Genomic DNA, 23,107 nt, shown 5'->3' with positions numbered 1-23,107 from the left:
ATTATTGATGATTATCAAACGAAATTTCCAGAAAACAAAAGTTATGAATCAATATTTCGTTTGTTAAAAAAAAGGAGTCAATGTCAATGTCTTGCGAAAACGCCTTCACCGTCGATTCATACATCAATATTTTAAATATGCTGGCCTACGTAATATACTTTATATTTATCGTTGTAATATTATATCTTTACTTTTGAGTGTACAGTGAATTTCAATTTGGAAAATAGTTAGGGGAATGTGAATCATCGAAGTGAGGCATGAGATATTCATGCCAAACCCTGCAGGATGGTGAAAAAGCGTGCTGATGTAAGATTTAATTCTCTTTCTCAAATTGTCTGACGCTTTTTATAAAGGAGATTTTTAAATCTAATTGTTCACAGAAATGTAAGACTACGGGCAAGGAAAGAGACGATCATGGCGTATTAACCAAGACCAGATTCGGTCCTCTGAGTATTGAGATTAAAGATCCAAGATCGGCGATTCTTTTATTAAAAAGTGGAGAAGATCAAGCTGTAATCGCTGCGATAGTAGCACTATCAAAATTCGGATCAAAAGGAATTGAAAATCTTGGAATCCTCCATGATCTCAACGTCGTATCGCTTGTCATCCCCTTGATAATACATGAAGAGATATTCATTCGGAGGTTTAGAAGATTACATTGCAATATAAAATAAAATTCTGCTACAAAGCAGTGACTGCAGTTAACTCGCAAATAATTCAGGGCGTGATTTGATAAGCATTATAAATCTTCTCAATTTAGATTTGCTACAAAGTTATTGGCAGAAATGGCCGTACTGAACGATGTTCGTAACTTTCTGCTGGGCTCACAATGTTACGTTTCACATTTCAAAAATGTCCTAGTAAATGATACGGATATTTTTATCCACGAGTTCGTTAGTTTGATATTGGCAGAGTTGTCAAAAGATATGTTTGGGGTTGCTCAGTTATTAGAGAATTGTGGCAATAATTTCGATTTCTTATTTGAACGAATTAAATCCGCTGATCCTGATGTTAAAAAGAATTCGATTGAAATCATACATAACTTATTGAGAGACCCGATAGCGGCACAACGGATAATCAAAACAGAGGTTTGCAAAATTTAGGCTCGAATGATTTGTCGTAGAATTTAAGCCCTGAAAAGAATTTGAAGTGGTGAAATTGTTTTCACTCCAAGTTCTAAATCATATTCTGATGGTCTGTGATTTTCTATTGATCTAGAATTTCGATTTTTCATCAATACAAGAACTGCTGAAACAACCATATCCAGTCATTCAATTACTAACACTGGAGGTAATTAACTTCCTAGTTGCAAGGTGTAAGGATGAGAACATCCAAAAATTATTCCGTTTATCCCGAGGTCCTGAAGCATTGCTAAATATCCTAGATGTAAGATTTGTTACTGAGATGAAGAGTATGTGTTTAATATTTTATTGAAGTCATCTATAGAATTTGTATTCCCTAGAATGTCGAATTCGAAGATCTGCATCAAAAAGTATTAGAAATTCTCTCATTGGCATGCGATAATCAAAAGACAGTAGATTCGCTCTGTAGCACAGACGGGATTCACAAGCTTCTGAATTATATGGAGAGTTGTGATAAAAAACTGGCATTAGATATCCTCAATGTTATCGTTCAACTAGCAAACTCGATACATGGCAGAAAAGTAAGAAATTTTCTATTTACTGTTTCAAAAAAGTTACAATAGCTATAATAATCATTCCAATATGAGTAGGTTTATTACAACTCCATATTGATAACTCCGAAATTTTAATTTTAGGAGTTGCACAAACGAGGCATAATTCCCCAATTGTTCAATTTAATGTGCGAACCTCTGAATCTCGAAGTTGCTCGTTCAAGTTATTATGGTATTGCCAAGATGGTGCAATATGGTCCCGCAGCTGAAGAAATAACTTCATCAAATCCTATCCCAAGCATAATTGGTAAGCAATAAAGTGATGCTTATCATCTAGTCAGATAATGTTTCATTTACCTTTAACTAAAATCGTCTATCAAGGTTCTGTAAAAAATGAGAATTTAAAACCAATTGTGAGACACGCAGCTATCTACTGCCTGGCAGAACTATTGTTCTCTGATCGCCGGAATTGTTTTAATTTATTTCAAATTGAAGGGCAGGTAATTGCGCATTATATTGCCAATCGTTATGTATCAATGTCATGGTATGTTGATACGTTATTGCAGATTCATTTATTACGGATGATCAAAAAACCAACCGAAAATATTTCAGTCGAAATGCAAGTTACAGCTTTGCAATGTCTTCGCGCTATTGGTAGTTATCCTGATTTCAGGGAGAAGATCATCAGTGCCGAATTCATAGATGTTCTCTGCACACCGATTGCAGTGAGTGTTTTCAAAATATTCTGATTCATAATTCATTTCTTTCCAGTCCAGATATGATTTTGAATTAACAACTTCTCTTGCAGCCCGATACCAATTCAAGTCTAGCCGAATGCAAAGTCAATTGTTGTGACGTATTATCAATATATTGTGTTGAAAAAGAGGCGAGGGAATTTTTTTCACGCATCGATGGGCCGCAGAAATTATATAATTTATTACTAGATTCTGAACCTGTCCCAGTCAGAAATGCGGCAGCTCGATTGATGATGCAATTATGTTCCGATCAAGTTATGGCCGCACAACTTATCCTTTCCGGATCCTTGGAGTAGTAAACACTGCATAGCATTACTATATAACATTTGATCCACCCCACAGCTTTATGGAACGATTAACAGCAAAATAGTAGAATAGTAGGTACTTAATTGTTTTATTATCAAAGCTTTTCGGATTTATTGCAGCATGCTGAAACATCGGTTGCCTTCAAGCGTTGCTCCTTCCTGGGAAGCATGCATTAAAGCATTGTTTCGCTCATACCTACCAGCGAAATTCGCTTTGACTGGGTGTTTGTCTTTGAATGACATTACAAAGAACGGTTTTTATGTAATCCAAAAAAGTATCTACCCGTAAGTTGATGAGTAAAATTTATTTCAAGAGCTTGCTAATTTCATTTTTGGTAGTTCAAGTTCGCATTTCCAAATCCTCCAAATCTAGACCCACAATGTCTTACAGATTCCCTATTCTGGACCAACTGTTCACTATGAATATGGATCCTGCACAAACGATATACATTTGTAATCTGGCTCACAATCAGTCTCGTCCTTTGGCAAATGGAAATCAGGAAGTCAAAGAAGACTACAGCAAATCAGAGGGTGAATTAGGTGATTGCGAATAATGGTCATCCGTTTTCAAATTATACCATGATTAGTTATCTCGAACCAAACCATTTACAATTACATATTTGCAGAAAGAAATGCCACAGTTCCAAAAATAGCTGCTAAGAACAATATATTTTCTGCATACGGCCCGGATGTGACAAAAGCAATAAGGTCGGAACAACATGAGAAATTGGATTTTGATCCTTTCTTATGCGAGTTGGTGAAACGCTTTAAATGCATGGTAATTGCAAAGGAGTCTAAAGATGTGTAAGTACTTCCACTGCAACCACATACTTGTAGTATTTGCAGTCATGAACTTGCATCGTAATTTCAATAATTTTTCATCTTTAGTTATGACCAGCAACAATTGGGGCTTGTGAATTTTCAATATGTTAAGTCCCGAGCGAAAATGCTCGGTGAATTTGTAGCACATCAACTATCTGGACCTGATCCAACTACCAAGTGTATAGATCACCAACTTGAATTACATCTGAATGAAATTAAACATGATCTTGGAACGAACATCATCCCATTAGGACAATTACGTGTTGGGTCTTATTTGGAAAGAGCTTTACTGTTCAAAGTTATTGCAGATACAATATGTCTTCCCGCTGCGCTAGTGCGTGGAGGATATGGCAAAACATGGATCGAAATAGCTCTACCTGAGGTAGGAATTTTTAGTTCGTTTAGTTTGAAGCTTATTGCACTTTCCTTTTTCCTGTAAGGTATCCAATCTGTTATCTATATCGTATATTTAGTATGTTCCGATCAACTCTCAGTGTTCTGTATTTAATAAATAAAGAATTAAATATACACACTTGCGAAAGGATTGGTGAACTTAACTGCGACAAATAATTCATCGGGACAATCACGAATATAATCGCAAGCTCAAAGGTACCATTCAATTTTCATTTTCATCATGGGTGCTAGATTGAGGCGCAAAACGATCAAGAGTCCCTCAACAGCTTTGCTAATCGTGACGCTGATACCGGCAAACACCACATATCATCGTCGAGATTCTTCGATAGGAGGATTTCTTCCGGCAATGGCCACCAATCTTTTGAAAATCCAATAAAGGAGTCTGTTTCTATTACCAAACACACATCATCCATCTACCCTACGAAGTTACTGCGGCCAAATTACATAGTGGATCTGATATATGAGCCTGGTAAACTGATACCATTGGAGACCAAGGAAGCGGATCAGTATTGCAGCTACCGATCTTACTTTTGAACAGTGAAAATTATCGTACACTGCATCAAAGGTAGGACCCGATGCTATTTTATAATGTGAAACTTTATTTCGTATAGATATAGTTAACAATAAATATTCAAAATCTGTTCAATCAACAAGACTTCGGTTCGCAAACATTTTTTAAACTTTAAATGATGATATTCGAAGTATTGGCTGTGTAACAAATTATTGATTCAACAGATTGAAAATGTAAAATCAACAAAGTTTGAGGAAAAGTATACTATGAAAAATATTATACACAAAACAATGTTGTGTGCATTAAATATTTATTAATCTTTGCGAAGGAATCCAGCTTAATCCTTGCTATAATCATATACTGCTATAAACTTAACATCTAACAATAATAATTGTAAGTAATATTTCTTTACACAATTCAATTCCTATATGAACTGTTTTGTTATACACTTCATATTCTACATTTTTTTTACATCGAGAATTGATTAATACTTTTACGTGGTATTTGTTACAAGTTTACATAACATTCGTTTAGAAAACCTTTGGCAGGTTTCTACAAAGCCGAGTTATATTTTCCAAAAACACCTGAAGATTATTCAGCATGGCACAACAAATTAATTATATCAGAAAACAATGCGGTTTTTGGATTTTAACGGTGTACTTTATTGTACCGCATAAACCTATATTTTCCAATCTTTTTACTGTGGAATGGATATGAAAAATAACACAATTGCCTAGAATAATTCACAATTAGAGTCATTAGAAGGGTAAATAATTCTAATAGTTTTCTTAATAGATTGTCTGCTAATAATGAAGTACGTTAAGACCTAGAGTTTGAACACTCGCTGGGCAATTATTGCATATTTTCTCGAAACACAGCTCACTAAGTCTGAGATGGATAGGATATAAAAAAGCAATATACTTTGTATTTTGCTTTATAAAAGAAACGTCATGGAGGCTAACTCAGTCCCGACATTAATACATGTTACTTTCAACGATAAACTATCCGCAAAGAGGTGCTAAAAAAATAATTTAGATCCATAAAACTTTTGGTAACAGGACTGCACGTGGAATATTCGGAAGCTTTGAGTTGATAAGCTTTTTTCATTGTTTATGATTTTCTAATGTCTATTAGCTGCAACTGATTTGGAAATTAGCTGCTGATCTATAGAATCCATATCATTTTCATAATTCACCAACCTCTAAAGAGGAATTATGATTCTTCTTTGAGATAAATCCTCGATGAAAAGAGATGATCATTATCTAAACTATTTTTTGCTGTTATATGTACACATTACATATCAAACATTATGTTGAAGATTTTGAAGAACAGAATTTATGAATAGAAGTTCGGTTTTTCTTATGTATAAAAATGGTAGCAAAGGGTTCGTAGAAATCCATATGAGTCGTGATCAGATGTGATTCAATGAGAGTATTTCGAAGTATTCACAGGTCCACCGCATATAATTTTATGCAACGAAAAAAATTAAAGTAAAAGTTAGAATCTAGAATGACATACTCGCTGGAAACAAGTAAAGAAACAGCGCGAACTCGTTGTTTGTATGTACAATTTGCTAACAGTCGATTCAGTATTTGAAAAATATACAATTCTAACGGTTTGCAGTTTCCGATGAAGCTATATCATAACTATACTCTCAAATTCTGTGCATCTTGATTAATTATACAGCTTTAAAAGCACGAAGAAACGTACATCGTGCAAACTACTGAAAAAACTGGTCACTTTGTGCTTTTTCAGCATTCGAACTTTTGTACATGGGCACTTGTACTGTTAGAATTACGATTCGACACGATTTCACACTATAACATCTTTTAGAAAACTGTATCCAACTTTATAAGATGCTTATTGCGCTTTGAAAAAAGTGGTTCGTCACCCTACAGTGTCATCCGATGGAAAAAAAACATTGTAAATTATCCGTTACATTCCGCGATTCGTGGGACCAAATCAAATCCTTCTTGGTGCAGAATGTGCAGGTTGTAATTCATCATAATCATCGATAACTACTCAAAAATATTGGATATACTTCAGAGGTCATATTGACATAAGCCAACACCAAGTCTACACTTGCTATTTTGCTCGGTAACGACAGAGATTTGTATTATAATGTCCAGCGGTATATTAACAGTGATATTGTAACAGACGGAAATTTACAACACGATAATTAAGCATGCCAACGTTTACCATTTTTCAATCCTCTCAACTGTCCGACCAACTTGGTAATTGGCTTGGCTTTACAATCGTGAAGATTTTTACTTGTTAACAATCTATAAGATTTCCAACAATTTTAAACTAACAAACATGTGTTATATATTGGTATCTTGCGTCGTTCTTGCTACTCGATTTTGTGGAATCTGTAGGAAGGCCAAGAAATTTATGTTTACAGTTCTAAGGCTGTTTGATTTTGTTATTTATCTTCACTATTCTCCAATGTCACGATCCAAATAACATATTCGATCTCCAAACACTGATGTCAAGAGTTGGCTATTGCAAGTAGCACAACGACGTCAATAAATTTAATTGATCTTCAATTTTCCTATAAGTAATCGAAGTTCAACAATTTTTTTGGTCAATGGCCATATAATTTTCTCTGTTATTATTGTATACGTATATATGTGTATATCAATTTGCGCAATATTACATTTCTATAATACACAAAGTATGATTCTAGGTTCACACATCCTAATATCCAGTGACACAAGTTTACTACGAATCATTACGCTCACAATAATTTCAAATTAACTGACCTAAAATATATCTTCGATGTCTGAATAATTTCGATCCCAGTATCCACCTTGATAAAGCCAGTCCACTTGGTCCGAGTGAGGGTTTGTACCAGCAGCAAACCATCTGAAGATTAATTGCATAGTTGATAGCATATAATACTTAAACAACGGATGGAAATTTTGGGCATTGGTTACGAGATTTACTCTGGCAATGTGATGAGAGGTTCTTATATTTACCTCGGTGTCCATTCAGAGCCATTATTCTGCTTTCTGAACTTTCGAGATTTTCTCTGCTTTTCTTCCAGCCTTATTTTTTCAGCAGCTGCACCGTCTTGATCTCCCATTTCGAGTTTCCTTATATCAGGTCGAAGTCTAGAATCGGTGGGGCACAGCGCTTTTCCCATTCCTGGTTCTATCTCATTGAGGGACATTGCAAATTCTGTGAATTGGTAGAACTGAAAAACGCATGAATAATATACATTAATATTTTTAAACAAATATATCTATTAATTTCAGAGTCTCTAACTTACTTCCGCACTATTTGCTGGTCTTGGAGCAGCTTTCCAAAGAGTAGAGGATCCTGGGATCTCATCGATGGTAGGATTATCTTCTCCTTCTGTTCCCGATGACTCATCAACTGCATCCTGCGGATTGAGAGTGAAGTGCGTACATAATAATTGATAAAGCAAAACCCATATCCCCATCAAGAGCTACTTTTGTTGGTGGTATATCAAAAAGTACCTGGTGAGAAGGCTTGAAGGCTCCAACCTTAAAGCTATGTAATTTGGCTAAGACTTTCTTATGTCCTGGGCTGCCCTGAGGACTCTTATTGTCTCTTTTAATTTTCTCGATAGTCTCTTCATACAATATCGGTTCGCAAGCACGTAGCTGTTCGGTCCATTTGCCATAAAGGAAGACTAATTTCTTTTTACTAAAAAAACAAACGAAATATTCATGCAATCAGAATATTAGCATAACCATGCAGTATATACATCAGTGAGGAGATAAATTAACTCAATTACTCTTGATCTGTTATGAACCCTTCGACTCTGTGTAGGTCCTTTCCATTTCGACTAGCACTTTTAAATGTAAGTGTAGATTTCAAATTAAGTCCTCCGAATTGTTTAATTTCTAATGCACCCAATTGTTCCATCCAGAATTGACCAACAAGAACATTGTGTAGTATGCAGTTGACGTTTTGCCAGGTGTAAGCCTCCTTCCATCTAGAAATTAATGGTAAATTCTACAGACTTTATGCATTGCACAATCAACGTAGTACGAAACTTCTACTTTCTTTTTTTTAGTGATAATAGTCTCTACTTCCACCATTTCAATCCAGAGACTTACTTCGGTAGCTCAACTGTGACCATACCCTTGGGATGAATTTCAACAGACTTGCAGAAGAATTTCAGTTTTGGATGTATGCTACCGTGGAAAATAAAATCCTCGCTGTCCGCGTGAAATGCAGATACAGGTGGATGATGTGATACCTGTTCACATATTATCCTGCACAGACACATGAGGACTTTTGTTATGTCAGATAATGGACTTGAGTAATGGATGGAAGTATTACTTGTTCATTCATTAAATTCAATCTTTCAAATTTCAGCTTCCTACCTAAAATCTTCACGTTGCAATTCATACGTCTCACCAAGCAAAGGATTGAACGGTTTTCCCAAACGTTCCCAATTTGATGCTAAAGCACTAACAGCAAAGGCTGAAACATACTAAAATAGCAGTGTACAGAATGAGTGCAGTAATTTAAAAACCGATGCAGGTATGATAATTGTCATTCATTATGATACATGTAGAAAGTTGAGATGTGACCAGTATTGCATTGATTGCGATAAAATCCTTCTTTATTCATGCAGCTCTCATCAAAATTTGGAATAAGTGTCCTATTGAAAGATCCTTTTTAATTGAATACCGAGATGAAAATGTGCTATAAGAATCAAACCATGGTCATTGCAATAATTCTTTTCAGGAATAAGCGCTGATAGTCTTCCAGATATTTTTAAGAAAGGAAACAAAAAAAAAGGAACTGGGCGAGGAGCATATAAGTCATATCGGTCGACGAACAACATATCTATATTATTACCTGCAGCCTAACAAGAGGGTCATCTTCCATGGAAGCCTGTTTGAGTAGTTTTGCATACTCCATATATTCTGCAACTCTTTGCAAAAAGGACAGAGGTTCGTTAAAAACGACAGGCATTGTAATTTTGCTGAGATCCTTGCCCAGCGTTAGGACCGAGCACAGGTTCACCTCCGAGCGTCCAGTAGCTGGCAAAGATGTCCTTGAAATATTCAAACCAAATAATTCAGAATATACATTGTAGCATTTGTATGGAATCTCTTAGCCTTGCTAAGTCTGAAGCAAATTCAGACTGCTTGCCATAAGATGTATAAGTAGCAGATAAGCTAACAATAAGTTAACAGTTCGTTTTTTTGAGGCTTCAACACATTATAAATCCAAGATAACTATTAACAGACAAACTTGGATCCTAATCAGTAATCGACGTTCATAACTAATTCTTCCAGATTATCATTACATCCTTTTATATTTGTGATGACATAATATATATTTGAAGGAATGATGTGTAACAGTTTATCCTGCCACGTCAATTATATTTTCAACTGTTCGACTTGTCATAATTTTACCAGTCAAAGAAGAAAGTAAAATAGAATTAGAACATACATTTTTTCAAAAAAAGTAAAATCCACCCCACCCAGTTCTATGACAAACATAGTAGGCATAGCATACTGAACAGTTCATAAAAAATCAGATGATGTGTGTATAGTATAAGTTTATTACATGCACTTTGTAATAATTGTGCATGATTGACTTGCTTTTAAATGCATGCTGTCGTATCATATGGTATTCATATAATTATTGGGAAAAACATCATTATAATAATCATGTTACTGAAAATATTGAATTTAAATATTGATTTCTTAACATCAAAAAACAACAAACACATTTGGGTGTGCATTTCCATAGGTAAAGAAAAAATAGTAACAATAGTTATGAATATTTTAATAAAGCTCAACATAGAGTCAAATATAATGATTCTATGTATTTTACTCACCTGTGTTCTTGATTTCCACTTGCCATTGTACGAAATAATTAGGTAGGTTGAAAAATTCACGTGTAGATAAATATAAGACTTTTGCAATTTCAAATATATTATTCAATTTAACGAAATATCTAAAATTTGATTCTACACACTGGGTATTCTTTATTCTAACACCCAACATCCGCGAAACTGATAATATTATTTGAAATTCAGTATCATCATCGTCATATTATTATTATCATCCGATAACAGGTCAATAATATTTTGGTCCTATGCTGAATCTCCCATCACCGTATTTTGGGGTACACAGCGAAAAACCTAGGTGAAATAGTAACAGGATCTGTTCATAGCTGTATATGACAAGGTGTAGCCGGAAGAAGACTTGGTATATTTTGGTATAATTTACACGCACAGTTTCACGTAGATTATGTTAAAATATTAATAAAAGGTAGGTCTCACTCAACAGGAAAGTCAACAATCAGCTGTAGGCCACTGTGGTGGTTTTTTTTTACTTTTTATTCTTTGTTTTACGAAACTAGTCGAACTATACTTAGGAGATCCCCGAACTCAGAGAGAACTGGATGATATTATATTTCTGACCAGGGTGGGTTGTGCGCAACTTCGTCGTCTATTGCCTACAGGTCGCCCTGTGCGAACGAGATATAATATATTTATTCTTAAGAAATTTTTGCCATGGGTATCCGTATGTTAAGCTAAATTTATCATGTAATATTTTCGTTGATTTATCGTTGTTTGTTCTAGTCAATTTTTCTATGTATTCACGACAATTAACTGTGCGGAACTTTTGAATTGTAGTCCAGTATTCTGTGGAAACTGAACAAGTTTGAATACGAGGGAGGGTGCAGCGTAGGGGAGAAAGCGTGCTTGAAAAGCTGCTTCAGAGTAACATCAATAAAACAGGGCATGAGTATCGAAGAGGTGGGAAATTCTCTTCCTACATTGGAGTAAATATTGCTGATGATTTGCTGCCAAAGCACATGCGTGGGTGGCCATTCACTGGATTGGTGAGATGATTATGTTGTCGAATTTCAACATTCTCAGTTCATAAGCCGTTTTGATATACTGACATACAGCATTATATTATTATGCTGGGCCAAACGGAATTGTCACGAATTTTCTAAAAATTTTGTCCGTGAGTTGTTGGCTGCAGCCATTTCGTATTAAAATCACACGGGGAGAATGCTATCTTTTTTCCTGAAGACTACTCTGAATCGAATCCTGAGACAACCTGAGATTTCGCGCGATTTCATTTCACGAATTAGGGACCCTTTAAATCACAGACTGCAAAGCATCGCCACCTGTCGCCCATTCGCTGGTTACCTAATTTATGTATAACACATCGTTAGATTAAGCAAAGAATTAGTACTACAAAGAATGCTTGCAGTGATCATATAAAGTATAACCTGTAAATAGTAATTCATCGCAATATTATAGAGTGCCTTTTTTTTTGAGAAAGAACTTCCAAAATGACTGACGTCAAAAAATTATTCAAATTCATGGAACTCGTCGGCAGACTTAAGGTACGAAAGTGAGAGTCTTTAATATCAAAGTCCGAATCTTCAAATAAATATTAACATGCTGGGATTAGATCATTTGATTGATCTTGTATGAAACATGAAACATATGCTAGCTATATCATATGTTTATGATCTTGTATGCTTGGCCAATTTTTTATCAGTGCATTGAGAATACTGCCTGGTATTAATTAGGGTGTTGTTCTACAGCATGTCAAAAGGACGGGATGGATTCTTCACAACGTTGTGGATCCTGAAACTATATCTGGGCACATGTATCGCATGGCTATGCTGTCGTTTTTGATTGACAATACCGAAAATTTAGACAAAGTAAAGTAAGAATCAAGCTGAACCTATTTTCTATGCATCACCTATCCTCAACTAATCACTTGATTCTATCTCTGGATAGTCAATTTTACTGAACCTTCGTTAATCAATTTTTTTTATCTACTGAAGATTTCCAAACTATTTGCAACATCTCAATCATAAAACTTGTTTGTTGATAATATCATTTTATCACTAGGATTATGCAGATGACCCTAATTCATGATCTGGCTGAGTGCATAGTCGGAGACATAACACCAGTTTGTGGTATTTCTCCCGAAGAAAAGCACAAATTAGAAGACGAAGCAATGCAAAAAATTTGTGATCTTCTGGGAGACAAGGGACCTGATATGTTGACAATGTTCAGGGTATGAATGAGTTCCTTGTTTACATTGGCAGTAGTATTCTGAATTATTTTTCAAATTCTTCACTATATTTCCCTGAACTTTTGTCGATTTTACCATTTCTTAGGAGTACGAGGAACAGCAAACTCCCGAAGCGCAGTATGTGAAAGACTTGGATAGGCTAGATCTAATCATGCAAGCATTTGAATATGAAAAGCGTGATAGTGTACCTGGTAAGCTAGAAGAATTCTTTGTGTCTACCAATGGCAAAATTCGGCATCCATTTGTTAGCCAACTTGCAGACGAAGTAAATGTCCAAAGAGAAGCTCTAGGAAACATTCCATTTAATAACAAACCATAATCTCTCTTCTAAATCAAAAATACATTTTAAGTAGGTATCTTAATTTGGTGAAGCTCTAGCTTAAGATCAAAGACTGAAAAAGCTATTTACCTATGCACGTTCGTATATTGAGTCAGATCTAATTTTCAGTACTACTATAGTGCAAGAATTAAACTGTATATCGTTTGAGTTTAATGTAATTCGATCTGGACCGGTCTTCAAATTTCTGTGAAGGGAATAATTTTTCAGTCGAGCCTTTGCCATAATCAGACCAAAAATCAATAAAAGAAAAATAACTGAATTATGATAGCTACACGCGAGTTACTACGCTAAAAATTAAGATAAACCTGCTTCAGTACGTATAACTTGAGAAGTTTTTGCAATAGTTACAGTGTATAGGTACATTACACATGGCCTGTCTGGCTTCTCCTTTGAATGTAGAAATAATTTTTATAGTGATTCACATTGTCCCTGACGACTGACGTGATATGGTTCTCTTGGTGTACTTTGTACTATTTATTTCTTTTCATCAATATGCTAGCAGGTACTGCATATTTCATTTCAATAGCTGCCCTTATAATATATTTTTAAATATTGACGGTTGTTTTAAAATACGAAATTAAGTTAATCATTTTGTTACATTCTTCGAATCGTATTTATTCAAATTTCGCTCATAAACCGATTCACCCTCTGATCACTTGATCATCAAATGCCTCCTTCGTGTACAAAATCTAATTATTCATCTTACAGTTTATTCCCAAAGTTCAAACATTTATTTTACTTATCAGCGATTACATTGTTGTTTTAATTAATTTTGTATTTCCTTGATGTATCTGCAAAGAAGTATTACTGGATCAGTAATAAGTTACAAAAGTAGAATACTAGTTTTATTGGTGTGATATAAAACATTGACTTATATTAAAATAAAATAAAATGAGTTTATTTGAACAATTTACTTACTAGTTGGGTATTTATTAAAATCCGAAAACTTAGTAGATGGTCGTAAGGTGATAGAATGAACAATTACGGTGTTTGTTCGATTTTATGGGGTCATGTCAAACGAATTGGTTTTTTTCTATTTGTTTATAAAATACATTTATTCATCGATTTTATTAAAATACAGTAGTGCCGTTGAATGTTTACGAATTTACACAGCCCATGATAAAGTATCGCATCTAAAACTCAGTTTCATAGATTATTTTTTATGCTGTTATGTATTTACATTAGAGTTTGACGGTAAGCCAATGCAAAAACATTTTTTTTTTTACTAAAAATAAATTTCTTTAACAACAGATAACAGGAGAGATAGCTTAAAAAATTTCTTAACCTACAGGACAATGTCTCATTGTTAAAGGCTTGATGTTCATGTTTGATTATTATATGTTGAATTTAAAAAGTTTCTATTATTATAATGATTTTTCTAGGCTATGGATATCATACATTTCATTTGGATTAAATACTTCGTAAAAAATAAATCACAATTATTTTCAATCTTAACCATAAAGTAATGAGGCGTCGCGATGACTGGGAGCAAATACTAGAATACATTTTCACTTATTTAAATATACGATCCCTGGCAGTAATTTGATATTTGGATAGTGGTCGAATAACTAATTGTATCATTTTTTGTATGAAACAATATACATATATAATCTTAATAACCTACTAAATACTTATTCTAAAAATGATTACTGACCTTTAGAACAAATTTCGCTAGTGCCTGAATCTCACTAATAAAATGGCAGTATCTAAATCGTAAGAGATCGTTGATACATCCTCACAGACGGTATGTTGAATAGTGGTAACAATGGAAATATTTGAGCGTTTGACTTGTATGTAGATATTTAATATTGACTGTCTACCTTCAATAGAAGAAGAGAAAGAAAGTATTGTTAAAAACGATTGACATATGATAGTAAACTATAATTCAATAATATCGTTTGTTGTTAATGTTCATAAACTGATTCTGATGTGTTTGCACATCTAGGTATACATCACATTATGAATCTCATTGTGAAAACTTGTACGATTACTCTCCTTTGCGTTCTTACCAAAATCCACCAAATAAAACTTTTTAAAGTGATCGGTTTTTTTCGGATTCATTGGACAACAAGACAAGCTGCACATAACTGTGCCCTTCTCTTAAATTGATCCATCTATGGAAAGAATGATGGAGAATTTTTTAATTATAATTATGATTTGTGTGGATAGAATGCTGAATGAACTAAGTAGTTTTCTCAATACTTTATACCAGTTACATACCTATCGCATTCTTGTTGTTGTACGTGCAGTCTATCTCCTTTGCGCAATGGTAAAACAACATTTGTATGACACGAAACTTCGTTTGCAGCTGCGCTTGAGACGGCTGAGCATTTTGTAACTTGTTGAGTTGTAGAATGGCCTTCCGAGTTCAGCAAAATCCAGTACGAATAATTCGCATATTGACCAATATAAAATATCTAAAATGATGACATGAATCAGAGAATTATGTAGGGATAAAATTTCGTACAAATTCAAAGTAATATGACCTGGCAGACAATATTCTTTAAGTGTGACATACCTGGACTGAAATCATGTACAACCCATTCATAGTAATTTCGATTGCTCTTTTATTGTCGACTAAGTGAAATTTCTGTAGGTCAAAGTGTGATGTATTCTTTGTCATCTTTACCCATGGTCCTATTGCGCCTAGAATATAGATGATAGCAAAACTTGAAATGATATCAAACCTAAGAGGATTGTCTCACAATTTGAATAATAAACACTAAAAGGTATGATAGCTAGTGAATTGAAATCTCATGCTAACTACCTGTGTCAGTTATATGCTGTTCGGGTATGCCTCCGATAAACGTTGCAACTAGTGGCCCTGCAAAATAAAATCTTATTTATTGATTCTGGTTATACTAAGGATCGCAATTTGATGTCATTAGCTGAGCTACTATGAATATTATCAGAAAAAGTGAGTACAGTTTAGTATAAAAGGATAGATATTTTTACGAGCCAATTAGAAAGCTTTGAAATACTTGATGATAGTGAACAAGTTGAAGAATTGAAGTTTCAAGATACTAATACAAAAAACGTCTAGGTATACCCAATCGCCTGCGACTGCGGTTGGGCCGCCTTTTTTTCTTTGTCCGTATTTTACCTCTCCTATCATTATCTCTTCTTATTCTTGTAGTCCTCTGTTCGCTCCACAGATCAATACTATCGGCATTCTCTGTGTCAATGTTTATATCTTTGCTTTCACTTGAATTTAAGTTTGGTTCAGCATCGGTAAATCTCTGTACTACAGTTTGTATAGGTGATTCGTCATCCTCATCTGTGGCATTTGATACAATAGTTCTTGTGAAACGATTTGTACCTGTACTCTTGTTATGCTTTGTTAAGTCAATTACTTCATCATTGTCTTCGAATGCTGAATTTTGAGTATCGTTTTTCATCTCAGAGGAGCTAGTATGATCTCTTCCAAAAATATTTCTCTTATCTAAGGACTTTTTACTTTCCAAACCCAAGTCTGACCTATCTTCGACACCGAACAATGTGCTTCTTTTACCATTTTGCAGAGCAAGTAAATCAGCAATAATCAACCGGTTATATTTATCAAATGTTTCTTTATATAAATTAGAGCCTGTGACGACTAGGTCTTCTCCAGATTCTTGTGAGGTAGTTAAAGGTTGATAATATCTGTTGTAATTCATATGAGATCGAACCCGACTTAACTGATTGCTTACTTTCTCATATTTTGTCATAAGTAGAGCAATTTTTGTTTCTATACATTGTTCCTAAACAGAAAAATACAAAAGCTTTAATTTTTGAGCTCACAAATTTCAATCTATCTCTTTAAACTACTCAGAATGGACCCTTGAAAAATGTTCATGAATGAAGCAGTATGTTGTCATTCTCAGAGTATGTGTCTCAGCTTTGTTATTGTAGGGCTCATTAAGTAAGATGTGTCGCATTCAATGTGTGTAGTTTTTGTTACATGATCCAATGTATAACAGCACGTAGTGACCCTTATCTTTTGTTTTGCATAGTTCTCTGGCAAATCTTTACGTGGAATCAAAAGAGCAACAATGCTAACCCATGCAGATTGGTGTGATGATCTAAACCCATAGAGATGTAGCACATTTCAAATTTGTCATACCATCTAAGGCCTACAGAATTCTATCTCACAATGCTAGTCATTTGAAATTATTGCATATTCGTAATACAACGTTTAAATGTTCATGACATTTTTACTGATATAAGTTCGTATAACGTGACACTGGATCATATAAATATAAACAGAAGTTATGGCTAATTTCTAGTCATAAAATTAATATTGATTTATCAATTGATTACCTGAGATTTCAAGGTCTGAAATTCTTTTCGTACATTCAAAATAACTAACGTGAATGTACTTGTAAGAAAAAGAACAATTACGAAAAGTAGTTTTTGAACGAATTTCGACCCTTTAGAATTTGACACACTTATATTCGTTTTTATATTCACGTCGATCACTTCTGGCGATTTTTGTATTGGATTTCCATGAATTGTAATGACATTTTCCAGCCCTGCTGTTTCCACTTGTTTTATTGTCATTTTTCTCTCTGTCCTTTTAATTCCACGATGCGGAATACAGAAGACTGTGTTATAACTATTTTTTTTAGATTCTTGATCACCGATAATTGAAATGTTGCTACGGTTTTGAATATTAGCAGATAGACGTGCCGAGTAACTTTGGTTCTGCCATTCTGAAAATATTATGATCAAATAACAAGAGAAGATCGAAAGCAATTCATGAAGGAGCAATTTTAGTTTTGAACCGTACCCCGCGAGAATAATATACTACCGGTCTACTAATACAGGCCAATTTTACTTCAGGAAAGGTTGAAAAAAATCACAGACTGTAGTTTATTTTAAGCCTGGATAACTCATGTTATTATACAGATAATTAAACCGTGTTAAGGCCGCAATATCCTAACCGCAGTTGAACAAAACATTTGAAATGTACATTTTAAATTCCGTCGTCGAGAAGCTGGCGGCATTATAACGGTATTCGACTCAAATAACTAAATAAATGGAAGCAAAATTAACCGTTCCGACAATCAAAATTTTCGAATGCGAATTTAGCATTGTGATGGGGATGCCGGTTTATGTAATTAATAATCGCAGATCAAGAAAACAGCAACTGCAGCAGCATTCTGGAAGCATGTGGCAGGTGATACGAAATCTTCATCTCCTTTGTTAAAAAGGATAGCATTTGATAAAATTTCGAAAATAGTTTATAATCCTTACCTTTTATTCATCGCGATATGATCCGTTGATTCATTCCTCGATGATGACTGAAATTGTAAACTGATAAGAATAACAAACAACTAAACTAAAAATAACAAACTAAACTAATTCTTTTTCCACCGTCCCGCAGCGTGGGCCCATCTTTTGTTTACTACATTCACGCACCGTCTGCGTCTTGCCTCTTCTGCATTCTCCAATCCATGCACCGAAAGTTCGCCCCACTCCAAGAAGATATTATTCAGCTTTGGTATGCCAACAACCAACGTGTGTTTCTTGGGCCTGAAGTCCCTAGTATAAATGAACGAAGCCAAGTGCAATTTGCCAATTCAACGTATACGTATGTGGTAATATAATCACATGTATTATATACAAGAAATTATGATGTTGTACTTATTAAAGTTAAGCTCTGCAGTTTAATCCGGGTCGTGATAATATCGTATCTGCGCCTTGATCAAAACGAAGGGTTGCGATTATTCGAAAGAAGATCGCATATACATACATATGTATACTTACGTATGTTGTCATTTGTAAGACCGATGCACACTGATTGAAATTGCGAGTTGATCTTGTCATAACTGCATGATATTCGCTCCCTTATCATCCTATGGCGATTGCGATGACCAGATAACATTGTCAAGCTGTTCTCGTTATCTAGTAGGAAGCCCCTTGGATAAAAACTCGTACTTCTGCAGGAAATTAAATGTTCACGTTTCATCATTTTTCATAATTCTGATTCCAAAGAAACTTACAGAGGTCATATCAGAATCTGGAATAAACTTCCGTTGAGTATGAAAAAACCGCGGTATTCCTCTTACAATTAGTGATTACAATTAGAAAATTGACATCACTCCCAAGTAACAGAAATACCCCATCAATTTGGTTCATTCATGTACGTAGAAAGTATGATCATATTTCACGAATAAAGGTATACCTATGCTTCTGTTTCAATGAATCACATCGTCGTCGTAACGGTCACATTTTTTACATTAACGAGGCTTCCGCGTTCGAATACGTCAACAATTTAATCACAAAGGATATATAATTTCGCTTTGCACGTGGGTTCGCATATAAATTATCGTGTTCCTTTTTTATATCACATTTTTATTAAACTGGGACGAATATAATATTATCTACATATGCCAGATTTGTTTAATTTTCGCTTTGTGCCTGTAGTCAGCGTGAAATGGAGATGGCACTTTTACTCTTGATATAGCCCTTTTTTCATACAACTTATTTCGGTCTTCGGAATTTTTGTAAACCGGATGAAAGCGACGAAATATTTATCAACAATTTATTCGTATAGCGATCAAAACATAATTACTTCAATCGTGCAAAACGAAAAGAAATAAAATGGACAGATTTAATTAGTATGCCGAGGTAAATTAACACTCATGCAGAGCATAATCAGTTCTGTTGAAAAGTATAAAGGATGAAACCTCTTGTCGAGATTTATCTGAACGTTTGTGCAATCTGTAGAAGCGATCGTGTCAAGAACCGCGAATGTTATAATTAGTTTTTTTCAATGACTGGTAGCAGTCTCGCACGACTGCGTATATTTTTATTTGAAAATATCGCTATCTTATCCTTAACACGTCGTCCTCTGTAGATGTAATGTTATATACGGAATAATAACAACAGATTCTCGAACCGATTTTTTCACTTTTTCATTTTCGTTTAATTATATCACGTTCAACATCGCGGCAATAAATTCCAATCAATTGTCGCTACACCAGCTTCTGAAACTTTGAATGAGAAAAAAAAAAATATATATTTATCCCGCGTTGTGGAAACTAATTCACGAAAAAAATTTAATTTATTGCATAAAAGCTTACTCGATCGTTGGTCGTACACGGAGCTATCTTAATTAAAATCGTAATTCCATGCGTTATTATGTAAATATAATTTTTATGAAGTTGCCGGCGTTTGGATCCAGATGAGTTTATCTTATTAGGAAGTAAGCGTCGCTTGATGAAATGTAGCGAAAATCATTTTACTATTAAATGAACAAAGATTTCCTTTGTATTTGAAAAAAGCGACGCAATTAATAACAATTAGTAAGGAGAACGATGTGAACATTCGATAGCGCGTCGCGCCTGTTGGGTACGCTATTCATTTCACGCCGATGACTCCGGAGATACGTGTTATTAGGGGTATACATGAGATACGTGAGATGTAACTTTTCCATATTCAGCGGCTCACATCATTCGGATGATATTTCTTTTTAGTCATATCCGTTCGTCTACGTTTAAAGTAACAACTCCTTTATATCCTGTGCTGGCATACCATATTTGTAATTGTTGGAAAAAGTTTATTTCCGACTGAAATTCTCTTTGATGGCTACAGGAATATACGCGATTATGCGTAAGCGTAGCTACTCTATTTTCGTCCGTAATCAGAGGGGGAAAAGGATATAGAAAAATCGACGATAGAGCCGGCGAATAAACAGCGCCGAATGCACGTTTGCTGAAGGTTGAAGTTCCACGGTCAAAATTTTACACGGGTCCGTTTACGCCAAGGTTACACATTAAAATATAGTATAGTGGAAATGGTGGAAGGATGAGGAAGAGCTCGAAGTTTGCAGTATTATACTACACAGGGAACTCGTTAGGTCAGTTTTCTCCTCCCCAATGAGGTTGTTTCTGCCTCTTTGTATTTCGTGGTCTTGTATATTCGGAGATAATGTTCATCCGAAGATCCCGAGGCAAGAAGATCAGACGGCAGGGCGAACTTGTATCGGCGAAAAAATAAATTCAGAAATACTGTTCGCAGATTTCAACACAGATATATTGATTCTAGCTGCAGTTGATTTCTGCAGGCGATTATTCTTTGCGACATACTTATGGGTATCCGTTGCGTCAGATTTATTTCTGAAAGCTTCGATTTGAATTTCATAGCTAATTGATCTTCCATCCCGTGGAGCGAGTTAGATTTATTTCTATTATTGAACATTCGTGTGGTCTATTTTAAGCGTGTTTCTCATTTTTAATCCACATCTTATATTGACCCCAAGAAGCAGACAACTGAGGGATTATATCCTGTAGGAATTTAGGTCGCCACGGCGCGCGGCGCCTCGTCGCGTCGTTGAGAAGTCAATGTCGTCCGCGAATGCCCCAGGGTCCAAACAAGCGCCAATATCCTACCTGGACCTATGCTAAGAATTACGAAATTCAATTCACAATAAAAGTCATGTGATACAGTTCGTATGTATAGGTATATTGAAAAGAAAATTAACGCACTACTGTAATTGTTCATTATATCTAAATGCTGCAGCTTTATTCATTATATAAAAATAATCATGAAAAATAACGGCGATAATTTTCACAGCGTATTCTTAAAATCAGATAGAGATACAATTTATTGCTATACCTAGAATTGACCGAGTTTATCACGGTGTACAACGTTAAATCGACGGAGTGTTTCATTTAAGAACAATTAAGAATCGTTGTCAACGTGCAGATGGATGGGCGCTGATGGGAAATTGCCTTCAGAATAATATTATTGTTTGCCCACGTGAAGTCAAGAAGTCGCAATTCGATTTGTCACTTAATTTTTATCATCATCATCACCATCGTCATCGTCATCACCATCGCCGTAATAAAGGTTAACTTAAATTGTCGTTACAATGCCAAATGAAAGAAAAGAAAAAAAAACATAAAACGAAAAGACTCGTTTGATGACGATATGACACGTTTTCTCTTTTCAGATATTCTAAGAAATTCAGCTATGATACGAAAACCACATGGAAAATAATTAGACAATAAGTGTTATAAAACAGAAAAGGTATTAAAAAAGTTGAATTGAATAATTAGAAGATAACCAATTGAAGAGATAATCCCCACTAGTAACGCTTTATATCTCACAGCTAAATTTTGAACGAAGAGACGTGCGGTAGCGAATTTAATATAGATATATCTATGGTAATATGTAGAAGTGGTCACGTTTTTCGAAATAGTTTTTCGAACACATATAAGATAATTTTATTTTCATTCACCTGCGCAAAAGAAGCAGAAATAATTACGTCCTCTGCCGGTGGACGCATCTTGTTTTTGATAATACTTGTAACTACAAGTCACGAGACCAAATTCAATTCACGTTGGGTTTTATCTAACGTTAAAATGGTTTTCTAACTACGGTAAATGAGTGTTTTCAAGCAATATGGCAGAATCATTACAACATGCGCGTGATAACATTCCATTCTATACGTAATATTTGATTTCGGAGAATCTGACAACGATTTTGACTCGTTTCTTTTATTTTTTATTAATTTTCATTTCTTTATAACGAAGTGAAATAATAAACGACGTATGTGTATGCTCGTAGCGAAATTATTCTGTCGTAGATGATATCATTAACGTTACAGATACAAATAAATTCATATTTTTATTTTTCTTCCCCGAGAAACGCCCATTTAAATTTGTAGAAGGTCAAGATCAAAAACCCCTCCTATTTGATGTTGTGAAAGAACGCATTGAAAACAATAGCATATCAACAAATTACGTATCTATACGATCTAGATTCTAGGATATTATTTGAACCAATCATTGTTATGTTCATACTTACGGTACATACGAGTTTCATATTGTACGATATACCCATTTGTCTCGATCACGCGAAGGCCAATCAATAAACGAAGATATTGTTATAAATTTATAACGTATAATAAAACCGGGCTTTTAAGCACATTCGTTTATTCAACAATTTTCTCGTATGAAATATCGAAAAGACTTTCCTCGCACATGAATAAACGGTTCAACAAACTCATGATCATATCGATTGATGTTCGATTCTGTTCCCTTTCGTTCTTCGTTTTTTCGATTTTTAATTTGTGCGTTAGTTCTGCTCGACAATTTTATCTATCTGGATAAGAAAAAAAATCTCTCGAATTCAAAAACTATACGACTATATTAAAATTCGAATTACTCATTTCAACAAGAGCTATGATACTATTAATGAAAGATAATATACTCAATTTTGGAATTATGAGGTAATACAATAATGGTAAATAATTGAAATTAATTTTTCCTCTTTA

The 23,107-nt window shown here is 34.6% G+C and overlaps 6 protein-coding genes across 10 annotated transcripts; 4 read left to right on the top strand and 2 right to left on the bottom strand.

Moving 5' to 3' along the window:
* The first annotated feature begins 71 nt into the window (after nucleotides 1–71).
* On the top strand, nucleotides 72–2,684 carry LOC125500365. The gene is made up of 2 exons (XM_048653124.1): nucleotides 72–2,358; nucleotides 2,442–2,684. Exons 1-2 carry the CDS (start codon nucleotides 1,978–1,980, stop codon nucleotides 2,682–2,684), a joined length of 624 nt encoding a protein of 207 aa, XP_048509081.1. The 5' UTR covers nucleotides 72–1,977.
* LOC105685141 (armadillo repeat-containing protein 3) lies at nucleotides 286–1,951 on the top strand. The gene is made up of 6 exons (XM_025747115.2): nucleotides 286–306; nucleotides 381–643; nucleotides 761–1,088; nucleotides 1,219–1,386; nucleotides 1,463–1,663; nucleotides 1,778–1,951. The coding sequence occupies exons 1-6, from the start codon at nucleotides 286–288 to the stop codon at nucleotides 1,949–1,951; spliced, it is 1,155 nt and encodes a 384-aa protein (XP_025602900.2).
* A 128-nt stretch (nucleotides 2,685–2,812) lies between the features above and the next one.
* LOC125500360 lies at nucleotides 2,813–4,586 on the top strand. The gene is made up of 5 exons (XM_048653076.1): nucleotides 2,813–2,978; nucleotides 3,085–3,233; nucleotides 3,320–3,497; nucleotides 3,582–3,897; nucleotides 4,161–4,586. Exons 1-5 carry the CDS (start codon nucleotides 2,815–2,817, stop codon nucleotides 4,461–4,463), a joined length of 1,110 nt encoding a protein of 369 aa, XP_048509033.1. The 5' UTR covers nucleotides 2,813–2,814; the 3' UTR covers nucleotides 4,464–4,586.
* Nucleotides 4,587–4,733: 147 nt separating this feature from the next.
* Nucleotides 4,734–11,200, bottom strand: LOC105685267 (oxysterol-binding protein-related protein 2). The gene is made up of 9 exons (XM_012399236.3): nucleotides 10,271–11,200; nucleotides 9,280–9,478; nucleotides 8,799–8,908; nucleotides 8,529–8,687; nucleotides 8,204–8,404; nucleotides 7,923–8,112; nucleotides 7,712–7,825; nucleotides 7,419–7,636; nucleotides 4,734–7,305 (listed from the first exon to the last, which is right to left on the bottom strand). The coding sequence occupies exons 1-9, from the start codon at nucleotides 10,294–10,296 to the stop codon at nucleotides 7,203–7,205; spliced, it is 1,320 nt and encodes a 439-aa protein (XP_012254659.2). The 5' UTR covers nucleotides 10,297–11,200; the 3' UTR covers nucleotides 4,734–7,202.
* Nucleotides 11,201–11,422: 222 nt separating this feature from the next.
* LOC105685264 (5'-deoxynucleotidase HDDC2) lies at nucleotides 11,423–13,756 on the top strand. Of its 2 annotated transcripts, XM_048653113.1 has the most exons (5): nucleotides 11,423–11,594; nucleotides 11,732–11,799; nucleotides 12,004–12,128; nucleotides 12,317–12,485; nucleotides 12,589–13,756. In XM_048653113.1, the coding sequence occupies exons 1-5, from the start codon at nucleotides 11,459–11,461 to the stop codon at nucleotides 12,820–12,822; spliced, it is 732 nt and encodes a 243-aa protein (XP_048509070.1). In that variant the 5' UTR covers nucleotides 11,423–11,458; the 3' UTR covers nucleotides 12,823–13,756. The 2 variants fall into 2 exon arrangements, with proteins under 2 accessions (XP_048509070.1, XP_012254653.1); XM_012399230.3 differs by lacking the exon at nucleotides 11,423–11,594 and having other exon boundaries at nucleotides 11,627–11,799.
* Nucleotides 13,757–14,018: 262 nt separating this feature from the next.
* On the bottom strand, nucleotides 14,019–19,517 carry LOC105685263. 4 transcript variants are annotated; one of them, XM_048653020.1, is made up of 11 exons: nucleotides 19,010–19,517; nucleotides 18,592–18,764; nucleotides 18,449–18,524; nucleotides 18,244–18,366; nucleotides 18,079–18,125; nucleotides 17,143–17,534; nucleotides 15,893–16,583; nucleotides 15,611–15,667; nucleotides 15,362–15,489; nucleotides 15,064–15,260; nucleotides 14,019–14,957 (listed from the first exon to the last, which is right to left on the bottom strand). In XM_048653020.1, exons 6-11 carry the CDS (start codon nucleotides 17,380–17,382, stop codon nucleotides 14,876–14,878), a joined length of 1,395 nt encoding a protein of 464 aa, XP_048508977.1. In that variant the 5' UTR covers nucleotides 17,383–17,534; nucleotides 18,079–18,125; nucleotides 18,244–18,366; nucleotides 18,449–18,524; nucleotides 18,592–18,764; nucleotides 19,010–19,517; the 3' UTR covers nucleotides 14,019–14,875. The 4 variants fall into 4 exon arrangements, with proteins under 4 accessions (XP_048508977.1, XP_048508976.1, XP_012254652.2 ...); XM_048653019.1 differs by having other exon boundaries at nucleotides 18,469–18,524; XM_012399229.2 differs by lacking the exons at nucleotides 18,449–18,524; nucleotides 18,592–18,764; nucleotides 19,010–19,517 and having other exon boundaries at nucleotides 15,947–16,583.
* Between the last annotated feature and the right edge of the window lie 3,590 nt (nucleotides 19,518–23,107).

Source organism: Athalia rosae, chromosome 1 (assembly GCF_917208135.1).
Source record: "Athalia rosae chromosome 1, iyAthRosa1.1, whole genome shotgun sequence".
NCBI lineage: Eukaryota > Metazoa > Arthropoda > Insecta > Hymenoptera > Athaliidae > Athalia > Athalia rosae.
This window is presented reverse-complemented; position numbering and strand designations above follow the sequence as displayed.